The sequence below is a fragment of the Anopheles ziemanni genome, chromosome 3 (genome assembly GCF_943734765.1).
Source record: "Anopheles ziemanni chromosome 3, idAnoZiCoDA_A2_x.2, whole genome shotgun sequence".
Taxonomy (NCBI): domain Eukaryota; kingdom Metazoa; phylum Arthropoda; class Insecta; order Diptera; family Culicidae; genus Anopheles; species Anopheles ziemanni.
In genome coordinates, this window is record NC_080706.1 from 24,011,613 (window position 1) to 24,034,906 (window position 23,294).

The 23,294-nt window shown below is 44.4% G+C and overlaps 4 protein-coding genes across 4 annotated transcripts; 1 reads left to right on the forward strand and 3 right to left on the reverse strand.

Moving 5' to 3' along the window:
* The first annotated feature begins 347 nt into the window (after positions 1 to 347).
* Positions 348 to 12,383, forward strand: LOC131284381 (uncharacterized). The gene is made up of 12 exons (XM_058313235.1): positions 348 to 353; positions 1,020 to 1,226; positions 5,818 to 6,062; positions 6,124 to 6,393; positions 6,617 to 7,531; positions 8,210 to 8,312; positions 10,441 to 10,622; positions 10,684 to 11,011; positions 11,075 to 11,351; positions 11,436 to 11,578; positions 11,650 to 12,133; positions 12,196 to 12,383. The coding sequence occupies exons 1-12, from the start codon at positions 348 to 350 to the stop codon at positions 12,381 to 12,383; spliced, it is 3,348 nt and encodes a 1,115-aa protein (XP_058169218.1).
* Positions 12,282 to 13,043, reverse strand: LOC131284382 (ubiquitin-fold modifier 1). The gene is made up of 3 exons (XM_058313237.1): positions 13,036 to 13,043; positions 12,890 to 12,946; positions 12,282 to 12,821 (listed from the first exon to the last, which is right to left on the reverse strand). Exons 1-3 carry the CDS (start codon positions 13,041 to 13,043, stop codon positions 12,623 to 12,625), a joined length of 264 nt encoding a protein of 87 aa, XP_058169220.1. The 3' UTR covers positions 12,282 to 12,622.
* A 382-nt stretch (positions 13,044 to 13,425) lies between these two features.
* Positions 13,426 to 15,803, reverse strand: LOC131286729 (MAU2 chromatid cohesion factor homolog). Its single transcript, XM_058315723.1, has 5 exons — positions 15,492 to 15,803; positions 15,247 to 15,426; positions 14,646 to 15,171; positions 14,120 to 14,582; positions 13,426 to 14,053 (listed from the first exon to the last, which is right to left on the reverse strand). The coding sequence occupies exons 1-5, from the start codon at positions 15,714 to 15,716 to the stop codon at positions 13,525 to 13,527; spliced, it is 1,923 nt and encodes a 640-aa protein (XP_058171706.1). The 5' UTR covers positions 15,717 to 15,803; the 3' UTR covers positions 13,426 to 13,524.
* Positions 15,804 to 16,207: 404 nt separating this feature from the next.
* Positions 16,208 to 20,949, reverse strand: LOC131290063 (pre-mRNA 3' end processing protein WDR33). Its single transcript, XM_058319443.1, has 7 exons — positions 20,508 to 20,949; positions 20,168 to 20,437; positions 19,941 to 20,092; positions 18,371 to 18,595; positions 18,053 to 18,286; positions 17,431 to 17,969; positions 16,208 to 17,348 (listed from the first exon to the last, which is right to left on the reverse strand). The coding sequence occupies exons 1-7, from the start codon at positions 20,772 to 20,774 to the stop codon at positions 16,306 to 16,308; spliced, it is 2,730 nt and encodes a 909-aa protein (XP_058175426.1). The 5' UTR covers positions 20,775 to 20,949; the 3' UTR covers positions 16,208 to 16,305.
* Between the last annotated feature and the right edge of the window lie 2,345 nt (positions 20,950 to 23,294).

Here is a 23,294-nt window from a genome sequence, read left to right on the forward strand (position 1 = left end):
GGATAGAATAACGATATCAAATGCACTTATACCACGTGGAGAGTTAAACACATACTACGCACAAAAATCTCGAGATCTTTATAAAATCAATCAAGAATAGTGATTTGTCGTACCATGCTCCCTTCTCTAGTCAAGCCCAGACATGCCTATATCGTCTGATCTGCTGTACCGTGGAATCTTACCTCCAGCCAGCTACTACCGACTGAAAACAAGTGTTACCGGTTAGCGGTGGGACCAGTTTTATTTCAAAGCTACCTACAGTCGCACAACGTCTCAGAACGTCGTATATGCATGACGTCCCGGCAGCTGGAGTGTGTTGTTCCACATTGTTAAGTAAATTGTTTAGGATGATGGTAAGTCGAATCGTGCAGTTGTGCTATTTGGTGGACAGGAAAAAGAAAGGTTCTATCTGGCATTTGATATTTACACGAAATTGTTTTGGAATTGTTTGAAGTTTTAAACACTAGTTACCATAACTGGGTTTAATTACTCAAAAACAAATTTGGACCTCGGAGTTTGTGATTCAAATGTGATGTGATGTGAACATTTTGGTGAGCTGTTGGAATGTGAATAATCTCAACAGGTTTGAGGTACCATCAGGGTGCAAGGTGTCGTCACGGTTTCACTCTTCTCCAGCTGAACGGAGCAGATGTCGCAGTAGTAACAACGGTTCCAAGAATATGAAATCGTTGCGGTAACACGAGCGCCAGTCACAGCTTCCTTTCCAAATATGTAGAGAAGCTGTTGAGTATTGATTACTATTCGATAATCATATTCGTTGCGAGCACATACACGTTCATTTCTCAACACACAACACACGTTGTAAGTGATTCTGAGTCGCGCCAATCGTCGACTGCATAATTGAGTAATCGAGTGGAACCGGAAATGACGGCGCATCAGATCGGCGCAGCAGTTTTGTCAAACAGTTGTAAATTATAAGAATTAGATCGAAGTGTTGAATGCTAAAAAATTAGAAAATTTCGTATGTGAACGACTATATGATTGTTACTTTTTCACAGATGCATACACCGCTTATGATCATAACTTTCATTCTGTCCATCGGAGTGAGCCTACAAAAAACCTCACCCTGTCCATCCGTGTTTGTCTACGATGAACGAGACGACTCCAACGATACCTGGTTCGGCACGATACGGCTGAAAAGTAACGTCCCACTGCACGGGGTGTTTGTGGACATAGTTTTCTCCTCCCCGGTTTCCGCCTTTGGGGTAAGCTTAAGTGCATTGGTGTTGATATATTATTACCATCTAACTAAGAGTTACATTACGCCATAACACTGGTCGGCATTTTTGTTACGTTCACATTAGTGATGAGAAATTTGAATCCCTGTAGGGATTTGAATCTTTCGAATCAAATCTGGTCTGGGATTCGACTCTTCGAATCCGAATTCCAATCCGTCATATGTCAACCTTGCCCTGTCATCCGTCAGTCTGAGCCCACTAGACAAAAACTTGCATGCAAACTCCTAATTTGGTGTCACTCGATTTCGGCCATACAAAATTTTGGAGAAGTTACGAAAAGTCAGGAGTTTGAGCCACGGGCTTATGAGCGTGTGTGAGAGCGAACGTACAGCCCAGATTTATGCATGTTTTGGTGCGAATCATGGAATTTATGTATGTAGTAGTAATAAATGGTTTTGGTGATGGTGATTTAACACTCAAAAAATGTTTTAAACACTTTTTACAAATACTCACGTATAATACTCTAGGAAGTAGAAGAATTCATGGGAACTGCTTATCGCTTCGGGTGTATGAAACTTCCGCTTACGCTGCAAGTGGTATGAAATGAACATCGGCATGCTTGTGCTTACCCTTTTTAACAAGGCCAGGATTGTCGACACCGATTGCGCCGGAACTTCCGACTCCGGCAGTGCTGCTTCGGATGTAGTGTCCCCGGTCGCTTTGTTGGCTTCCTGAGATGCTGCTTTTTTCCTGACTTTTTTCTGTTGAGTGTCTCCATCGAGCCGAAGATAACAATGTTCTGGATACGAATAACTATAAAAAAAATTACAGATCGGCTGCAACTAAAACGCTGAACTATTACCACGATTAACTTCGTTTTCGCGTGTGTTCAACTCATTTCTTGTTGTACTACTGATCCGGCTTCTCGAACTTGTCATTTTTTCACTGAATTTCTTTCCACGCAAGGTTCCACTTCTTCTTCTTGGCGTAACGACCTCTTGGTCATGCCTACCCGTTAAGGGCTTACGATACTTGTTCCCTATTGTACGTGGATAGTCAGACCTCTCGTACAGGGGAGGGTCCGGTCTCGGTTAGGATTCGAACCCACGCTACACGCTAAAAAGAGATGGCATACTCGAAATCTTGTGTGGGAAGACTAAAGTATGGGCCAATAGGGGTCATGGGAGGGAAAACTTGTATGATAACGGTTAAATTGACTAGTGGGAAGTTTATGACATTTTTTATTGAACAAATGCGTTAATAAGCTTTCACAATATTTTCAATTAAGTGCTTTTTCGGCTCCGTTCCAGAAGATAGTGCATATTGCTTTTGGGGTCTGGAGCAAAACTGCTCCACAGTGTATCATAACAATTTTCAAAAAAAATTGCTCCTAAACTATATTCGATTAGTTGTTCGTAAATAGCACAAACATGTTCGATTTCATAGAGGCGCTCCATTACAGCTTTCGAATAGGGATCGCGCCGAAAATGCAAATCTCTTTCGCTTACTTTGCACTGATTTGCCACAATTTCTGTTATACTGATTGGAAGACATTTTGTGCACGTGTAGCACGCGGGGACAGGTTCGCTAGATGTTGCTAGAAACTCTACGGATCCAACGACACTATCGTTTAAAGATACCTTTGCTTCCCAGACTCCTTCATCAAGGGGAGGGGGAAGACTACTTTTCCAGGAATGGTTTTTGGATTTGCGAGGATGTTCAGTTATTATAAATTCTTCAACAGATGCTACTTCGTTACGAGGATTTATCCAATCTACCCTGATGGTGTGATTTATGGGCAAAGGATTGTCAGCAGGTAGATGCATAATTAAAAACGGAGCTTGGTCCACCGTAAGCACTCGATCGAAGTCAATCGGAAGCAGTTCTGCTTTGTCAAAATTGTTTGTGACATACATGTGTACATTCTTTTTATCGATTAGATTCCGCGAATAAACTCGTTTGAACGTATTTCTGGGCTTGACCAATAGCTCCAAGCCCAGGATTTGATCAGCTACAAATGCTTCGAAGCGTATCAAAAATCCGTTAAACATGTTCCGATTGAAATAATGTGTGATTTCCATGATGTTCAACACAGCAAAAGGCTGAATGTGGTGTTCACGACCGTAAGAACTCACTAGCGCGTATGCGATCCTTATGAGAGCAGCTATGTTGTTTGTGGTATCGCGATCGTGATGGTGATAAACATTTTCCCAATAAGAGTTTAAGTTAGGTGTGTTTGGTGGGTACTTTCCCAACATCGTTTCTTCGAATTTTAAAATAATCGTCTGGTCAAATATGGGATTAAACTTGCGCGCCAGAAAGATGTCATCATCCACCGCGAGCATCAGCTGAGGCCAATCTTCGTTTCGTATGACAACAGGGCTTCGTCCATGCCAATCGATCGTCTGGCTTTTCTTGGTATATCCATGTCCTACTTTCCAGCTTACGTGCCTCAAATTGTTGTCGTAGTGTGTTTGGCAAAACCGGGAGTTGTAAAGAAGGGTATGGAAAAATGTCTCCGTATTAAAGCCGGTGTATTTGGCTAATTCTCGCACATCACCAACCAATTCCTCGTTCGTATTGACAACATACTGAGCAAATTGTTTCGATAAACAAAACCAATCGCTTCCAGTTGGGTATGTGATTCCCACTGGAAGACTTCTTTGACCGATGCTCCACATGCGTCCGGAGCACTCCACGAAATTTTTGTTCAGTCCAGTACTTGAGACATATTTTCGTGAAAAACGAACTTTCTGCTGCAGTAAAAAATTTCTTCCTTTATTAGCAGTGAGAAAATGTGTTAATTTGGAAACACTTTTCACCGGGAAATCACTTTCACTCATATTGATAATGAAGTCTGGCTGCCACGAAGGCATGGCCAGAATATTTTCAAAGCAGCCGAGCACAAGTTGTAGCAGTGAGTCACAACCCCAAACTGGGGTGTGACGTTGACGAGCAATATATATGTTGGAAAAATTCTTCTCTAGTTTAATCATCTCCCGATATAGATAATTTTGGCGCTGAAAATATATAATAAATAATTAGAAATACTTGATAAGCAGTTGCATTATTGATTCAAACGTACTGCGTCCACGTGGATGTAGTAGTAATGCTGTGGATCGTAGATCGCTCCCAAAAGACGATGAATTTGTCTCAGATTTCTTTTGTAACACATCAACAGGAACGCTATTCTAGCAGGCTTTTCTTTAGATCCAGGGCTATGTTTTATTGGCGCCATTTGATGCTCTATAAAATAATGAGAGATAATCTGTTACAATGTCAAGATGATAAGCTTCTTTAGAAAAATAGCAAAATTTGGCTCGTTAAAGGCATTTTAAACTCTAAAACAGATCTTTCAAGCACTTATAACCATATGGGTTGAAAAGTAATTAACAGTTTCTTGAACATTTGAATTAACATGTTGAACGTTGAGTGAAAGTTGTTACCGTTTAAAAATTGTTTGAATCTTACTTGCAAGACCTGTTTCGTAAATAGACACGTGTTTGTTTCCTCCACATATCTGTTTAGCATTTCCCGAACACGCACTGTCACACGTCGAAGCTCTCTGCAACTGAGTCATACTAGGTTCTACATCACCGCAAAAACACGCAGTTCTGAAATGGCAAAGGTTATACTGAAAACAATAAATAAAATCAGCGATTTCAGATATTTACTGTCATACCCATTCGCTACGCCAGCATATCGAAATCCTATCATCATACACATATCGACACAATTCTTGGGAGTGTTTGTCACAGTCTCTTCATGAAATGGGGCGAACAGCGATGAACTAAATGGAAAACATCCAACCGAACGGTATGGAACATATTTTCCCCTGGGACAACGATGTTCGATTGTTGATGGAAAAAGTCTCCCGTTGGCACTTTTGCAAGCGGCATTTCCAATGATAATTTTACATTGGTCACTATCGGCACGCTCGATGGACGAGATGGCATCCGTGTCCAAAATAACACATGGAAATTTGTATCCCGTTCCATTAGCAGCTTTAAACGAGCAGATGCTGGGTTGAGGTTCGGTTGGATACAAAAATATATAATATATTTGTATGAAACATAACAACGACAGTAGCACAATTATAACACTTCTTTTCGTTAACATTTCTTTGATAGAAGAAAAAATGTTTCGAAAAACCTCCATTCAGCTTATCTAGCAGAAAACAATTTAACACTATGGGAGAACATGTGATATTCGTCTACCACATGTTAGGTAGAAGTGAAACACCTGTTTAAACACTTGCTCCAATGATGTAGGAGTTGAACAAGCCTTGAACAATGTTTTGACATTTTAAATGATCAGATTTAATCGTGGAGTTTCATATGCAAGAGTAATATATAACGAAGTTTGGATACGGTGCTTGATTATCGATGCTCAAAAAGGTCTAAACCCGACAATCAAAAGTTCATTTTCCGCTCCGAAATTCGCTCAAATGTAGGCCAGAGGAGGTCGGAAGCCAGGAGTTCGCTTCACCGGCGGTGCGGGGAGAGTATGATGAACGATTCCGAAGGCGAACATGTGAATGAGGGTTGGAGCGGAAGGTGAACACGGCTGGTGCGGGGTAAAAACGATGAACGCACTTTCACATTAACCATTTTTTTAGACGTTCCTGCAACAGCACCATACCGACGATAACGTCGTCTTTCACGTCACGGACAAATCGTACCAGGTACGAGCGGGCGAGATTGTGACAATCAAGTTTTACGTGCGCTTCACGGTTGGCCGATCGGTGCCGTTGCTGCAGCAGATACGTTTCAATGGGCAAAACATTTGCAATAAATCGGCGACGGCGGGGGTGGCGAGTCCTGATAGAGAGACGTTTAGTAGAAGCCAGAATGTTCCTAGTTTGTAAGTGTAACAGTTGATAGTAAATATTCATAAAGTTCTTACCTTCTACTGAAACTTTTAGGGAAACGACAAGAGATAATGATTATTCTCACGTAGTGCAACCGATCGTAACGCAACCTCCTTCACAAACCTTCGGACAACCAAAGTACTCAAGTTCCAGCTCATCGCATGGCCCGGTGGCAACGAGAGAAGCTATTCCACAACCAATCAACAGTTCACCGACGTTTGGTGGTGATACGTTCTCCCCTCGATTCAAAACAGAGGATCTCGCTGAGCACACTTCAGAGCCTAGGGAGCTAGGAACTGGGGACGAGGTTAACCTGGGCCGGGGGTAGGTTTGGTTTTGGGTAAACACAAAATATTGTAAAAAATACCCTTAAACTGTACTACATTAACTTTTCCAGTAATCAAAATGGTGGAAGACGTTTAGTGCAAACGACTTCCAGAACCATAGGAACAACACGTACGGTATTTCGAACGGAGCCAACGTCAGTGGAACTGGTGCCCCCGCGGGTGCCTCTTACCGCCGATCATGGATTTACTTCTATTCCCAGACCCACCACACCCACCATTGCGGAGAAAGATGACGATAAGTTTTTCGCCGGTGACTACGCTTTCATCCAAAAAGATGGCCCCACCAACGGGAGCCCACATTACATCAACGATGGAGTGGACACCTGCGGGACGGTGGTACCGAAGCCAAACCCACTGGTGACGCACGGTTGGGTGTCAGAAAATGGTCAATTCCCGTGGCACGGTGCACTCTACCGGAGTAGGGTAACGCAGCTCAAGTACCTCTGCGGGGCAACGTTGATTTCGCGCCGGGCAAGTGTCACCGCAGCGCACTGTGTAACGCTGGCGAACACCAACCGGCCAGTCGATGTGGACAGTCTGCTGGTGTACTTTGGCAAGATCGAGCTAGACAAGTGGAACGGCCCCGAGCAGGATGCGAAGATCAGCGCCATCCATATCCCGTCCGAGTACAACCACGAACGATTCTATCAGGACATAGCGCTGCTGGTGCTGAAGGACGATGTGAAGTACAGTAGCGTTGTGCGGCCCATCTGCCTGTGGAGCTACGACACGGACTACAAATCGCTGATCAATAAGGTCGGATTGATTCCGGGCTGGGGGTACAACGATCGTGGATTGGTTAGTTCCCGGTTGTCCTACGCGCAGATGCCGGTCGTGTCGCACGAGACTTGCATATGGTCCAATCGAAACTTCTTCAGCCGTGTCACGTCGGACACGTCGTTCTGCGCTGGGTTTAAGAACGGAACTTCCGTCTGCAATGGGGACAGTGGTGGTGGGATGGTGTTTAAAATCAGCAATCGCTGGTACCTGCGGGGTATCGTGTCGGTGAGTGCCGCGCTGCAGGACCTCTTGCGATGCAATGTGGAACATTACGTGGTTTTTACGGATGCATCCAAATTTACCACGTGGATCAAGAATATCTTAGAGGCAACTGGGTAAACGATAACGCCTAAGCCGTTTGTACATCAGACATACCGACAGGAGAAGCCAGAGGAGTATAACATTAAGTGTTTTTTAAATAGCCAAAATAAACAGAGCACAAGTACCAATTAATCAGTATAATCATTAATTCCACGAACCGAGCCGCTTTATCAGTGACGTCACAGTAATGGACTACTCGTTGCTTGATCGATCCACAGCATACGTCACACGACAGGTTTTCGCCAGCTTGCAATCATATTGATTAGCTCTCGTGTGCGGCTACTGTGCGCCGTGTCCGTGTTGATTGAATGTTAGCGCCACACTACTATCTCCACTCGTGGGGTCAGGATTATCGCTCCAACTGACTGCACCGAGTCCATGTCCGGTGAACTACGGATTTTCACAGAGCTCAACTCATTCATCTCGTAATCGTCGCACGGTGAAGATCACTTGATCACTTGTCCAAGAATCAGTCTCGTTACCTCACCAGACATGTTGACCCAGAGTAGGCCGTCAAAGTGGCCACAGCTGCCATCCTGTGTGCTCCTGTACGTCGTGCTTTGGACAACAGCGTTTCAACCTTCCAGTGGCCACGGCACGTATGCGCGTTATGTGCAAAGTTCGGAAGTTCGCATACTTACGCCGCAACCCACCCGCTGTAGTGATCTTTTCACGATTGATCGCGACAACAGCTATCAGAAGGAGTACGAAGGAACGCTGGAACTTCGCCCCAACATAACCTTGCGCTATGTTCAGCTGGTGATACAGTTTGATGGTGAAGTGGAACAGTTGCGTGTAAGTATGGGATTTTTAGTTTTTGCCAACACCTGTACCAATCGTTTGCGTTCGAGCCATGACTAGGCTCGCACCATCCTTGACCGAACTGCATGGTGAGGCGTACACTGTGCCAATCGGTAAGTGGGACGGTCAAAAAAAGAACACTTGTCTGACTTTGCGATCAAATTTAGGGTACTTAGAATTGATAACAATGAATTTCGCTTATCACATATTCTTTGTCTATCTTTCTACAAAGCATGTGCAAAAAGAGAGAGTAAAAATCAGTCACCAAGCGGCGCAATGATGGAAAAAGTGCAAAAAGTCATAATTTTGCCAGCCAAACGTAAAGTTGGACACTTGGGATTACCAAGAATTTCTGCGGCTTAAGTGTTGTGCAAGCTAGTTTAGGCACGTCAAATCATTTTCTAATGATTTATGATATACTTAACCATTGTTATATGTACACAAAACATGAATTTTGATAAATTATTTACACTTTGTGGTTGAAATGTGTTACACCACTGAAAGGAATGAAATATTATCTTTTTTATCATATAAATCGATTAAAAATGCCGAAAGTTATCGAGTTTCATCAATTTTACCTAAGTTCCTGATTTGCGATACACTAACAATCGATAAAAAAGCCCATATTGACAAAAATATAACTTGAAATGGGTCATCTTACAATAAACTTTTATCAAAAAACCGATGTGAGATTCATCAAAAAACCAACTGAATTGAAGACTTTTCCTCTATTATAGATGTTTAAGAATTTAATAAAACAATGAAAGCATTTAGAAGGTTCCAAACTATTTCCAGAACATACCCAGAAACTGCAGAACCCGCAAACAACGCCTTTACTTTTCAAAACCTTATATAGACGATGATTTTAGATTATGTTGAAAGGTACTCTTCCTATCTCGTTCAAATGCATTAATTTAATGTGGTAATTGTCGTCACAGTAAGTATGACTTACATATGAAGCAAACATATACTCTTTAGGTTAGAAAGGCAGGCAGTTTTCGAACGCAAAACGGAGCTGACGCGTTTTAAAAAAATTGTTGTTTTAACTTCTATTCCTTGGAGGTCATTTGTTAATGTTGTAGGTGTTTATGTGATCAGAATGAACTGAAAAACTTGTTTTTATTGAAAGTACGATAGGTACACATCACAACGTTCATATGATAAAGAAAATTATGACAGATATTGTAAATATAGTTTGACTATTCCAAGATTAAGAGTTCCGCCAGGTTAACCATACTCACTATAAGCTACGAATAACACATAAGTTACTACTCTAAATCAGCCTCAAAGTTCAGAAGAATCTTTCTGAGTCTTCAGCATGAAATCCAATAGCCAATTTGAGTAAAATTGTACAGTATACTTTGTTACAAACACTGTATAGTATAAATTGGTAACAAAACAGCAATCGGAAGAAATTTAAGCAGAAATGTCCAATAAAGTTAGAAAAAAACTGTTGTCAAGCATCAACATACAGTCATAGACTACAACAGAAATAACACTAAATACCAAAAACTTCTGGAAATAGTTCAACAAACCACGTATTAAATCTGAAAAGCAAGTGTCCAACTTTACGTTTGGCTGGCAAAATTATGACTTTTTGCACTTTTTCGATCATTGCGCCGCTTGGTGACTGATTTTTACTCTCTCTTTTTGCACATGCTTCGTAGAAAGATAGACAAAGAAGATGTGATAAGCGAAATTGATTGTTATCAATTCTAAGTACCCTAAAATTGATCGCAAAGTCAGACAAGTGTTCTTTTTTTGACCGTCCCACTTACCGATTGGCACAGTGTAGATTAAATAGTGATTGCGTGTGTTTACAAATAGAATCCCGTGCAGCGTAATGATTGCACTGAAATCACGTCGAGTTTAATAGAATTGAATCCCACCGGAAAGTATGTTGCGTTTAATGTTGCTAAAATTGGTTTCAATCATTTAAGAAAAGGGGTAAGTGATTCTACCTCTGGCATAGTTTCTTCGAACTGTAGGTTAGCAATTATTTAAAGATTGCTAATGGGACTTTGTTTAATAACGGATCAATTGATTGATGCAATGGCTAGAACTCGGTTTCGTGGAAATTGACGCACGTGTTTAATCACAATATAATTTGATATTTGAATAGAACTACTTTGGCCGGATAACAACCACTGACCACCACAGCTTCCACATCGCAAATATGACTCACGCCCTGCAAGCCGGTTCGGTGGTAAAGATTCCTTTGGAAGTTTCCTACACGAGCGTCTCGAAGCCATCAATCGTACGAATCGAAGTCAACGGGGTAACGATTTGTCCCGTGAACGTACGGTAAGTCTATGAGATGTGAAATATGTTTGATCGTGTATCAAATAAAATCCTAACCCTACAGACCATTGGTACAACAGTTTGGTGATCCAAGGATTCCGACCACGATGGTAACTGCTGGCCAACGGCCGTCCCTATTCGTTGATTCCTCCGGAATACCGTCGTCTAAGGAAACGATTTCACGGTCGGTGGCTACCACCTACCCGGAAGTGAACTCCAGAAATGCCACCAACGGACCAAGGCAGCAATTCAACTCGTCCTGCCAAGCAATCCGTGCCGGTGTTATAGTCTCGGCGGGACGCTGGGATGCCGTGTTGCACCTGGTGGCCGAAAATACGGTCGACCGTGCGGTTATAGATATCGTATTCGATCAACCGATCTACATGCTGGGGGTAAGAAAACTTGCTACTTAAAATCTTCATCGTCCTATGGCCCAATCTTTTTTTCTGTTTTAGAATCATTTTGGTGAAGTAACAACGGAGGACAGTGTACGATTTAGGATTGAAAACCGAACGTTTATCCTAGCGAAGGATGCCGAGATTGAGTTGAACTTCTTTATCCGCTACAATCAAATGGGCCACATGCCGGATGTGGTTGAGATTAATTTTAACGGACATAATTACTGCACGCAACGAAGGCGACGGGTTTTGGATGAGTCTCGGGATATTGTCCGGCGAACGACTGGGGCACCGAGTATAGAACGCACCTTTTCGATAGAAACTACCGAAAGGAGCACACAGAGAAATGTTAGAAATTGCCCAACAGATGTGTCATCCCAGTTATAATTGTTTTAAAAATATTTTCTTTTTTAGAGAGAAAATGGTGCATCCCCCTTCGAATATAATGAATGTGCAACGGTTTTGCCACCGATGTCCACCCGTATAAGATCCAGGATCATCGGTGGGGTGGAATCTAGCCAAGGCGAACATCCGTGGCACGTGGCGATATATTTGGACGATGTAAAAACATAAACTCGGTCTCTCTCGGTGCGTTGGAAAAATGACATTGGTTGCTTTATGTTTCTCGACAGCAATATCAATGCGGCGGTAGTATCGTCGGCCGGCGCTGGATTTTAACGGCCGCTCACTGTCTTACGCGCCAGAATACTAACGAAACGCTGGAAGCCGATCTGTTCCGCGTGTATACCGGCATCATCGATATCAGCACGATCGATGACCATTTCTATCGAACGGTTGACGAGGTAATCGTCCACCGGGACTACAGCCCCGTGATGTACACGACGGACATTGGGTTGCTTCGATTGAAGCGAAACATCACCTACAACAGCTTTATCAAACCGGTGTGCTTGTACAACCGGACGGTGGATATAAGCTCGTTCTACGGACGCGATGGCAAGGTGACCGGTTGGGGTTTCAATCGAGACGGAGTCATTAGCAACGTATTGAACTATTTGGAGGTACCGGTCGTGTCGCAGAAGGTGTGCTCGCAGCGGAATGTTCAGTTCAACGGGGTGCTTGCTGTCGGTGAATCATTTTGTGCTGGTCACGCGGATGGTAGGCATCAATCCGGTTTGATCTGGGATATATTTTGCTTTAATTCTGGTATCCCTCCATAGGAAATTCCGTCTGCAATGGAGACAGTGGCGGTGGATTGGTATTTGCAGAGGATACTCGCTATTACCTCCGTGGTATCGTTTCAATTAGTGCCCAACGACGCAACCTTCTTATTTGCGATGCGAACCAATACTCCGTGTTTACCGATGCATCCAAATTCCTCGAGTGGATACGAAAGCAGATATCTTAAAATGTGGAACGGTTACAAAAGAATAAATTTATTCGTATAGACAAATCCAACAAATCGGTAAATATGCATCGTTTGCTCATCGCTGCGCATGAAGTAGTATATTGTATATCACATTATTCAAGCGATCTGAAGCTAAATAAAGCGGCATTACTGCTAGCAGCGCAAGAACCAAAACTTTGCCGGATAAAACAAAAAAGTAGCGGGAATACGGAAAACATTCGTTCACTTTACGCGGCACTTCAACAACATCCGACACGATCACGGGGAATTAACCGTAGTTCGGAACCATGTTTCAGGAAAACGTTGCCAGCCGTTTGCTGCGGATTGATGCCGATACCATCGTCCGTGATGATGGCGCTTGTTGCCGGGGGTACTTTGAATTCCTCCGCTGCAAATTTAAGCACCGCCGTGAACGGTGTCGTTTCCGGAACACTCAACCTGATCGCAAAAGAAGATATTTGAGTTATTCATATTGGTAGCATCTTAAAGCGACTATGGCCACTTACACTTTGAATGGAAGCTTCGGGTCCGACGTGAGCGTAATTTTAAACGTTACCTTTGAGCTGCAATAGAAAGGAAATTGTTAACAATGTACAAAGTGAAAGTTTGGTGCGATGGCCAGATGGAGCACATCAATACTAACTGCACTTACGTAGCCATTTTTATTAATCCTAATGGTTTGTTGCGATACCAGAATTATCGGTTGACGAAGAATACTCGTAGTAGGAGAAATTGATAACAAATTTCACGAAACAGCAATGCTTTTTATTCCGGCAAAGCAACCACCTGAAATTTATCGAGGCCTACTAAATTGTCAACAAATCCAACTGACACGTTGCTGTTGCTTGACAAACTCGCAGTCCCCCCTTTAGGAACGGCACGTTGTCAGTTTTAATTTTGTTTTACTTTATTCTATGCCATTTTTGCAACAAAATTCTCCCTGATCATGCAACTAGTGCCCATAAAAGGATGAATAAAGATAAATATTTTTCTATTCGTTGTGAAACGAAGGCAGACGAAACCTTGATATTTTCAAATTCACGATGTTTATTCAATCGTTATTTTACGTTCACACGGCTTCACACCAAACTGGTAAAGCGTTCGGTAACTGAGCAACCCGCCAAGTACCTCATCATAGCACCTATTGGAACATAACCTGCTGGTTCAGTGCTCCTGGTAATCGTACAAAGGTACCTCCGGTTTGCTGTTGCTGCGGTTGTTGCCCTCCGGGTACCACCATCGCTGTGCCAGACCCGGACGCTATCGGTGCGATGGATGCAGCCGATTGCACGACTAGCTCCTGCGAGAGCATCGGCAACGGTGGATCGCCCTGGAACCAGTTGATCAACGCGTGCTCGGGAAACTTGGTGCACTTCATCTGGTCGGCGATCAGATTCTGCGAAAAGTTAACGTGATTGTTTAGCGCTTCAATCTCCTGCGTCGGCTCCTTCAGCATCCGATGGAGATCCTTTAGTATGGCACTGCCCCAAAGCTGCACGTGTATGTCGGGTATTTTGGAGGCTAGCTGCATCGCCGGCGTGACCATGTTCATGCTTTCCTTCGAGTTTCCGATGCTCAGGAACACATGGCTCAGCAGGACCAGCGAGCAGGATGTTAATCGGTTCAGGTCTTCGGCATTCGCCATTTTGAGCGTTTCGCGCAAAAATCGTCTGGTAGATTAAAGATGGTAAGAATGAATCTGAATTCCTATACTAAATACATTTCTGAAAACATACTTGGCCTCGTGGAAACTGCTCTTGTGGAATGCGTTCAACCCCTGCACATAATAGAAGCTTCCCATGAGCGCCTGGCTGTTGGAGCACTGCGAGTTTTCCTGCTGAATCTGCTCCAGTATGTTGCGCAGGTCCTGTTCCCGCTTCGTACGCAGGTAAACGATGGCTAGATTCAAACTGGCGAACAGTTTCAGTTCACGTTCGGTCGTCTCTTGGATGCAGGCGTAAAACTGTTTCTCTGCATGCTCGCACAGGCTGGTGGACATTGCGTACAGGCCCAGCAAACAATGCAACTGGGGTGCGTGTTTCTTCAGCAGAAACTTGTGTGACGACGACAGGCAGACGTCCTTCGCGAGCGCTATTTCCTTGATGGCCAACGATTTATTTCCCATCACCAACCGGCACATGATGATGTGTTCGAGCAGGATGATTTGGAACACCGCCAAAATGGGTTTATTTTCCTGAGCTACAAAACGGAAGGGAAAATTACAAACGAGAGAATAAAATCATTGCTTTAAGAAATACTTACATTTAAGCTTCTCAATCTGTGTCAACGCTTTTTCGGTGTACTTCTGTGCCTTATCCATGTACCCGGCCATCATCGAGTGGGACACGGTGACAAGGTACACCAGCACGTACAGCTGCTCCTTTGGTAGCCACATGAACATTTCCGTACTGTTCTGTCCAAAAATTTGCTCATCCGACGGCCAGTTTGGAGCGATGATCGTTTGAATGCTTTGCTGTAGCAGCTTCAGGCTGGTTTTGACCGTCTTCACCTGGCCGAGCTGTAGATAGTGGCACACCTGTAGCACGTAGAAAAACACCTTCAGGTACTCCTTCAGGTGAACGTTTGGAACCGAGTGGTCGATGATCGGGCTAGCCTGGTTCAGGATGGCTAACACGTCGTTCGTTTTCCGCTCGATCATCATGATCATGGCGCGACTCAAAAGGAACAATGATTTCAGGTAGGTTGCATTCGATTCATCGGTCGATTCCACTCCCACGGCTAGCAGCTCCGAAGCAAGCGTGTACTCTTTGTCCGTGGCATGCGTTTGCTGAGGGGACAAGGGAAGAAAAGATGAAAACTATAACCCACTGCCATGCTGGACTCCAATGCCATCGCCACTTACCGCCAACTGGAACAGAAGCTTGCAGTGCCAGTATACGTTGTGCTGTGAAAGTTCAATCGCTTTCCGTAGAACCGGCTTGGCCAGTGAACTTTGATCCTGCTGCTGGTACAACTGTGCTAGCAGACTTGCCGTATCGAACTTTACATCGTCAAAGTTGTTGATGTTTTCCGACAGAATCCACTAGAAAGGGGAACAGAATGAGCGTCATTGCGTCACAAGCATTAACAGCCACACCGCACACTTACCGCCTGCTCTAGATGGTTCCTTGCGAGATCTGTATTTTTCGTGTATGCCATCAGTATTTGCCCAAGCTGAAGATGCGTCCGGGCTTCTACCTTTAGAGGAGGTTTGAACGTAAACAACGCTTGCAAGCATTGGATGCACTTCTTGATGTCCGGCGGAGTCGAAGTGCGAAAGTATTCCGCCAGTCCCAGCAGGGATATGTAGCACGCATCCTGGGAGGATGTCATCAGACGGTGCAACCAACCGGTACCGTCAGTAGAAAGGTTGAGATTGGGAACTTTTTACCAACGCAATCGCGTTGTTCAACGAGAGCACTTTCTTTTTTGTGCGGCCGACGTAAACAACAAAACGATGCACAGAATGCTTGAAACTGAATTTGACAATTTGTCTATGCTGTCATGAACGCTCTGTTTTACGAGGCGAATAATGAGCAGTTTGTGACTCACAAAAGTGACATTGCGAGCATCACCTACGATAGTACCCTTTAGGATCGTATAGAATTCAGGTGGTGAGAAAATTGTCGTTTTTAAATTGAAACTGTACGATTAGAACGACAATGTTTCGCTTTATCAAAATTGGTACCACAGGTAGAAATAAAAAACACAAATTTTCAACTCAACCAATTGTAAAATCCATGGACGAACTAAAACCTAGATGTATATGTACATACAATATGGTGTTTTTTGAATAGATAACACTTCATGTTAGCTACCCTGTAAATTATATATTTTTAATAGCTAACTTCCGTTCATCTCATTCGACACTTTCACCTGTACATCGGCAATCATCCGTAAACAAGTTTAGCACACCCCCCATTTAGTTCCGTCGTCCCCGGAAACCCCGATCCCGGCGGCCATCTCGAAAATCTCTACCACCACCACGGTTGCCTCCTCGGTGGCCTCCTCCGCGATGCATTCCCCCATCATTCCGGCCCCAATCATCGTTCCGGTTGAACTCTCTGTGGTCACTGGGATTGTGGATGTTATTATGGAAGCCACCATCGTCGTCATTTCTTCCGCCCATCATAGCGAACGCGCTCGGATGATGTGGGTGATTCATGAAAGGAGGCGGTTGACCGACGCCAATCGGTGGTGGAGGCCTTTGGCAGTTAAATCCATCCAACGACGGCGCCCCGTCATCGTCACCGTAACCTACGCCGAACGGAGGCGGACCACCCGGTGGCATCGATGGGCCACCACCGTTGTCCGTTTGCCAGCTGATACCTTGCGGCGGTCCCGGTGGCATTTCGTTTTCGAAGGCCGCTCCCCACGGTCCGTTACTGTTGGTGTTTTGGCTGGTCGGAGAATCGGGTCGATTGGTCGAATCCCCCATCGTGTCATCTTCATCCTCGTCCCAGTTGCGATCGTTGTACTCTTTCCAGATCTTCTTGTCCTGCTCCAAGTCACGCTTTTCTCGTTCCCGTTGCTTTTCGCGTTCCCGTCCCTTCCAGGTACCTCTGAGGACCACCTCGTCCGCCTGCTCGTCCGTGGTAAATTGTACATTCGGTGGGGGGTTAATATCGAGCTGCAACAGCGACGGTAGTTTCGGATCGAAAGCGTCTCCCTTCGAACCTGCATCTTCGGTCGACGCTACCGAGTCTCGCGATTGTTCCGAGTCTCGTGATGGCAGACTGAGCTGAGGATCCATCATGAACGGTTGCGGACCGTAGAAAAATTTAGGCTCCACATCAAGCCGAAACCGTTTGGCCGGAGGTTTCGATGGGTCCCCGTTTGATGCCGGGTCTCCGTCCGCAGGCAGAGGCGGGAAAAGGTGATGCAATTCTTTAATGCCACCCCGTTCGATAAATCTAGTCAATGCCTCCGTTCCAGCTTCAATAGCCTCTTCCAAAGGCGATCCCGCTGGAGAAAAAGAAAAACCAAATAAAAATAAATCAAAAGCGAAAGACAGCTCTATTCCGGGTTGAGTCGGAACTAAACTTACGAATCACCGCTATCGTCCGCTCATACAATGAAATGGCCGTCGGAGCCGGTTTCTTCGGTGCGCTCGGCCCTCCGTCGACGATTTGTGAGATCACTTCCTTTATCTCTTCCGCGGCCGTTTGTTCGTCGGGTTTCAGCTCGTTCCACTGAGCCTGGAACTTGCGGGGGATCGGTTTGCTGTACGGGATCTTCTTGTCGCGAATCTTGTCGTTGAAGTTGTTCACGTTCAAATCCAACCCCGGAATGGGACCCGTCTCCTTCGTGGCGATACTCTCCACGATGTCCACCTTGTCCTCCGGGCCCATACCCGGAATGACAATGTGTTCCTCCAGTTCGCACTCATCCAACCCGGCTAGACTGGCCGGAAGCGTGTTAAGGTTGTACTTGTCACGCATCTGATCGCCGGGCCGATTGCGCGTCCAAAACTTGACCGTATGGTCGTTCGAACCGGAGCAAAGGATGTGCCCGAGCGGATGCCAGGCCAGGGTCCATACGATGCTATCGTGTGCAATATCAATGCTACCAACCTCCTTATTGGTGCTACCCGAAAAAGAGACAAGAATCTGTTAAAAAATGTTTGTCCACCAAACGACCCCAAACAAACCAAAAATTGAACCACTTACCCCACGTTCCAGAAGAGGATCGATCCGTCAGAACCGCCGGATGCGAACAGACCTTCATGTACCGGATGCCACGAAACGGCACTAGCTTCCCTTTTGTGACCGCGAAATACTTGGACTTCCTCGCTGAGATTTCTTAGATCGAACAGCTTCAAAAGATGGTCTCGAGACGCCGTTACCAGCCAGTTTCCGTTGTCATTCCATTTCAGATCCATCACTGTAGATTTATGCGCGTGTCTAGAAAATTTCAAAGAACAAGAAATAAATTATTATACTTATTGATTGGCAAGCAGATTGAGAGCGGCTATTCGTTTAGCTTACAATGTTGCCAGTGCCTGGCCACACTTTGGGTCCCACAGTTTGATCGGTTGCTGGTTGTCCTTGCTACCGGACACAATTAACGCTTTCTGCGGATGCCAATGGACACACTTCACATCCGCACCGTGCCCTCGTAGCACCCGTTCCTCCTGGCAGCGAAGGAAATCCCACACACGCACCGTACCGTCGTCGCTGCAGCTCGCAAACTTCGAATCCGATGGGCTAAAGCTAAAGCGTCGTTTAACATTTCCATTTCGCAAAGTCCAAACCAAAACGACACGTTACAAGGAAATGGGTAGTTAAAACAAAAAAAAAAAAAAAGAAAAAAAATAGTAGAAACATAAACGTTTATTATAACCACACTAGCGTTTGTGCCGTATCCTCAGTGTTTTCCATCCGGCATCAAAGGAGGATTCGATCTTGGTTGATTTATTTATTTAGAAAATCTCTCTCTCTCTCTCGTCTTTGGAAGATTTCGGAAGACAAATTTCACCCGACCATTGTCGATGCGTCCAGAAAAGCGTGCCTAGGGGTTTTAAAGGACAGCGCTGATAGAGGGAACTTGGAGTCGATTCGATTTATTTCACATTCCGACTTGTCGCTAACGGAAAGGCAAGAGCAAGGAGTTTTTTTTCATAAGTCTGGATTGGAAAGGAAACAAACACTCGGTACATTTTACTTTCACACTCGATTCCCCAGCCCGTCGTATGCGTCGTCGTGAGGAACGAGGTAACGAATCATATCAGTACTTTATTCAGAAAATTTTGAACAAAAAACATTGTACAAACGCTTAGCACAACGAAGCTAGCAATGGTTTTGCGGCGCGTCTCTATTCACTAACGATTCCGTTGGATGGTCGGGTATCTTTATTTGTTTCCATGAAAACATAGGTACAGAATCATAATTGCTTTATTTACGTCTGGGTATTTTAATATCACTAAAATATAAATTTATATATATTTTAAACAGTCTACCCTCCAATAGATTAAACTTTATTTTTGTCAGGTACTTTTCAATCACAAGGGACCGAGGTGTCATTTTATTCGTCATACGGATAATGCACTTCTTTCGAGGAACAATGATGTTTAGAAACAAAACCTAGCAGGCGTTATACAACACTTGCAAAAGTTTGTGAAGGAAGTTATAAAGAAAACAAAACAATTCATTTGCTCGCAAAATCAAACTTCCACAGCTGAAGTCAAATTAGTTGAGTAACCTTTTCATATATAGGTTATTAAAAAAATATTATAAAAGATTCAACGTGCCGATCTCGAAATCAGACAACACACACGAATCCTTTCAACAATATCAAGAAACATTGATATAACAATTGGTCAATCCCCTTACGTTTATTTGTACTTGATGGAGATTACACCAAACAAGAAAAAATAGTAGAGCAAAAATATTGTTCAAAAGTGATATATACATAGAGAGAAAGAGAGATAGGAGTATACTTAGTCGAATGAGCAATGGCACGAAGTATTGCGGCAAGGATGCATCCACCGAAGTCTGCCCTGTGTAGATCGTGGTGTTGAGAGGCCACGAGCGTGGTGACTTGGTAGTGCGGCTGTACCTGATGCCTCGAATCGGGTCCTTGTGCGCCTGGAACATCTTTACGTTGTTCATGTTGGACTGCCAGTACTTAACGAAACCGCCATGATCGCCAGTGACCATCCAGTTATCGTTGTGTGACCACACCATCGTCCTCACGGATACATCGTGTGCCTGATAAGGGAAGAGAAAGATGACATCGTGTTATTGGTGCTTGATGTATCGCTGGTCATCCGCGTGTAAACCCACCTGTAGGATAGTTTCGAAGTTAAACATCAACCCATTCCAGAGCGTGAATTCGCCAGAACTGGCGCCGGTTATCAACCGACGGCCTTCCGGCGTCCAGGCAAGAGTAAAAATCGGACACCGCATTTTGTTTGTGGCGGTTTTCACGAATCGGGTCGTTACGGCGTTGCTAGGATTGTCCATGTAGCTTGGCGGTGGCAACAGTTCGGGAATGTAGATGCTTTCCGGCTGCAGTGCCCGCCGGTCGCGGTGGTCTCGCTGCCAGGTACGATACTGCGGGATAGTGAAACCAAACCATCAGTTACAGCGATGGAATTAACAAAGCAACCTAACTTTCACCTACCTCGAGTGCTTTGATGATGGCTGCATTGTAGTCGACCGTTTTCCGCATGACAGACTTCCGAAGCCGCTTTCCGTCGAAGTCGTCCTGGGACATCGGGCCACCACCACGGAACCCATTGAAGTGGTGGTACGGTTTGTGGTGGTAGAAGTTAAACTGTTGCTTAGGCGGTTGCGGATTCTGGTAGCTGAGGATGCGGTTGATTGGTGGGGGATTAGCGAAATGTTGGACCGGTGCATCCACCGATGGGGGTGGTTGCGAAAACTCCATTGTGATACTCCTGGGTAAGCTGTATCACTGGTGTGAGAATGGTTTAAAAACACGAAGCTAAGCGTTGAGCAGAAAGGAAATGCACCACGACCGGAGTCACCCAAACACCCTTAATCTTTCTTAACACTATTTACACAATGCGATCTGTTACATAGCGGTCCACAGTGAATCCTTCGGTACTATGACACTCGTTTCAGATAGCGGACAATGTGTAGTAATCGCCAATTTACAATTTTTATTTTCCCGACAGCAATAAAACCGAAAAGTACACGCTAAACATTTGGTGTCATGGTTTGCTGATATATTGTCCTTGCGGTGACACTGCTGCTTTCTCTCGTACGTCGATTGCCCTTCAAGTATCGACGGGTATTTTGACGGAACTGTGTTTCTGAACTTTAGTTTATGCAATTGCTGCACGAACAGAGATGAAAAACTTAACAATTTGGACGCTTTGCAGAACTTTTCTCGGGAAAAGTTACGCGTGATACCGCGCCGACCATTTTCTTCTAATTGTGACAGTTCAAGGCAAGGTTACTGGAACGGAGTAACTTTACTTCAGCAAAATGTACAGATTCAGCAAATATTGCTTCATTCTATTAATCTTGTCAAAATTATTTTAGAAATCGACGAGCAATTTTACCAATATATTTGTAGTGCTTCATTAACCTAAATTACTAAGGCTAACCAATTTAATTACAATTTTACTAAACATTATTGGCTTTCAAAATCAAGGTTCAATTCAACGAAAATTGTACCAGCCATATCACAGGTGCTTAGAGCAGAGAAACACTTACTGAACGGTACAGCTTCGCCCAACTAACCTTATGCAGCGCTGAAACAGTTTATCTCCTTCTCTCTCGCCGCGCGCAGGTCCGATTGTGTAGACCTCTCTTTTCCACAGATCTTGGTGTTGTCCAATTTTATACTTGTTCGTCATTCCGTGCCCAACCGCGTAGACGACAAGTCGCATCTCGAGAGCGTTGCGATTTGTTCCGCCTATCCATCGCGTGTGTAGCTGCGTTTGTGTGTGAAACCGTGGGTGCGCGCGTGTGTGTGTATGTGTATCTAGTTATTATAACATCAAATTGAATTACATAGAATCGAAAGGGAAAAAATAAACATCGAAGGTTGAATGCGTGGTGTATCTACTACTCGAGTAAGTGGCTGGGTTAAGGTGTAAGAAAGTTCAATCTTTAAGTGAGTAAATGAAGCAAATGTTCGAGAAGGTTGCAAAAGGTTTATGTTATGGGTATTGACGCCAGCACAACAGGGGAAACTAAAAAGGCCAAGATGGAGTGTTGTGAGCAAATGTTCACCTAGGGAAAAGGGAAAGGAAAGCGAAGATTCCTGCGTACGAAAATGATGATCCGTCATCGCCATAATCTTCGCCCCGAGGGAGGTAATCGTCGCTGACTAGATTGTGCGTTTTTTTTGCTCGCGAATTTTATTGCGTTCTCGTGCCAATTTGCTCTCACCTTACCTCTGCTGTGTGCGTGTTGTTGTACGAGTGTGTGGATGCGATGGATGTGGTGACGCAGCGGAAGTGAATGCGATTCCATTCCACCGTTCAGCCCCCCGAAGATTGAAAGCAGCAATAGTGGAAGCTGCCTGTTCCGGAGGCCATGCCAGCTCCCGGAGCATGTCGTCATCCTCGTGTGTCCGAGAAGACCAATCGTCAACTAGAAGCTGAGCAAGGGCCGAACAACAAAGCTCCAACTTGCCCGTGTATGGCCCGTGTACGCCCAACCCGAATGCGGAAGTGAGTGATTTTTTCCAATCAATTATTTTAACCTCACCATTTTGCAGCGTACCATCCTATCGAGAGACGTATAATCGACAATACAAAATGGAGATCGAAAACAAATGTCGAAGAAAGGCAATGGCGGCACATAAAACAAACTCTTCTACCAAAAACGTCAGTCCACAGCAAGCCATGGCAAATTGGTAAAATGTAGACGGAAAATGTGAATAACTGTTCAATCCTTAGTGTCCTTAGCATTAGTAGTGTGTACTGTATAGCTTCCATAACAACATCCGCTACACACTATCGTTAATGGACCACGAAGGTGTGTGCGCACGTGCACCATCGGCATCCTCCGCGTTAATCCCTTTTGCATTGCTATTTCTTCCATTAACGCCGGGGATATCCTTTTCACGAAAACCATTTGCTCGGCTCGGCTGCTATGTATGGGTGTGTATGTGGAGGGCGCGTGCGTGCATTCCCGGGGAAAGGGTCCAGTTTGTCTTAGCATAACATATTCCTTCTACTGTTCTCTTCTCTGCGCATTCAAATCTATGAACATGGATATTTTCCAGATTCGGACAAGTTTTACAACAACTAAGAGGAGATTTTCTTGTTCTATTGTTAGCTGTTCCAAACTAAAAACCCAGATTCTCGTGCGGCATATTGAGTATTCCTTCCATCCATCACGCGAAAGTAAAACGTAGAGTGAGCTAGACGGCACCATGCAGACTAAAGGGGATAAAAGGGAAACATGGAATCGCGGATCGTGTGTGTAA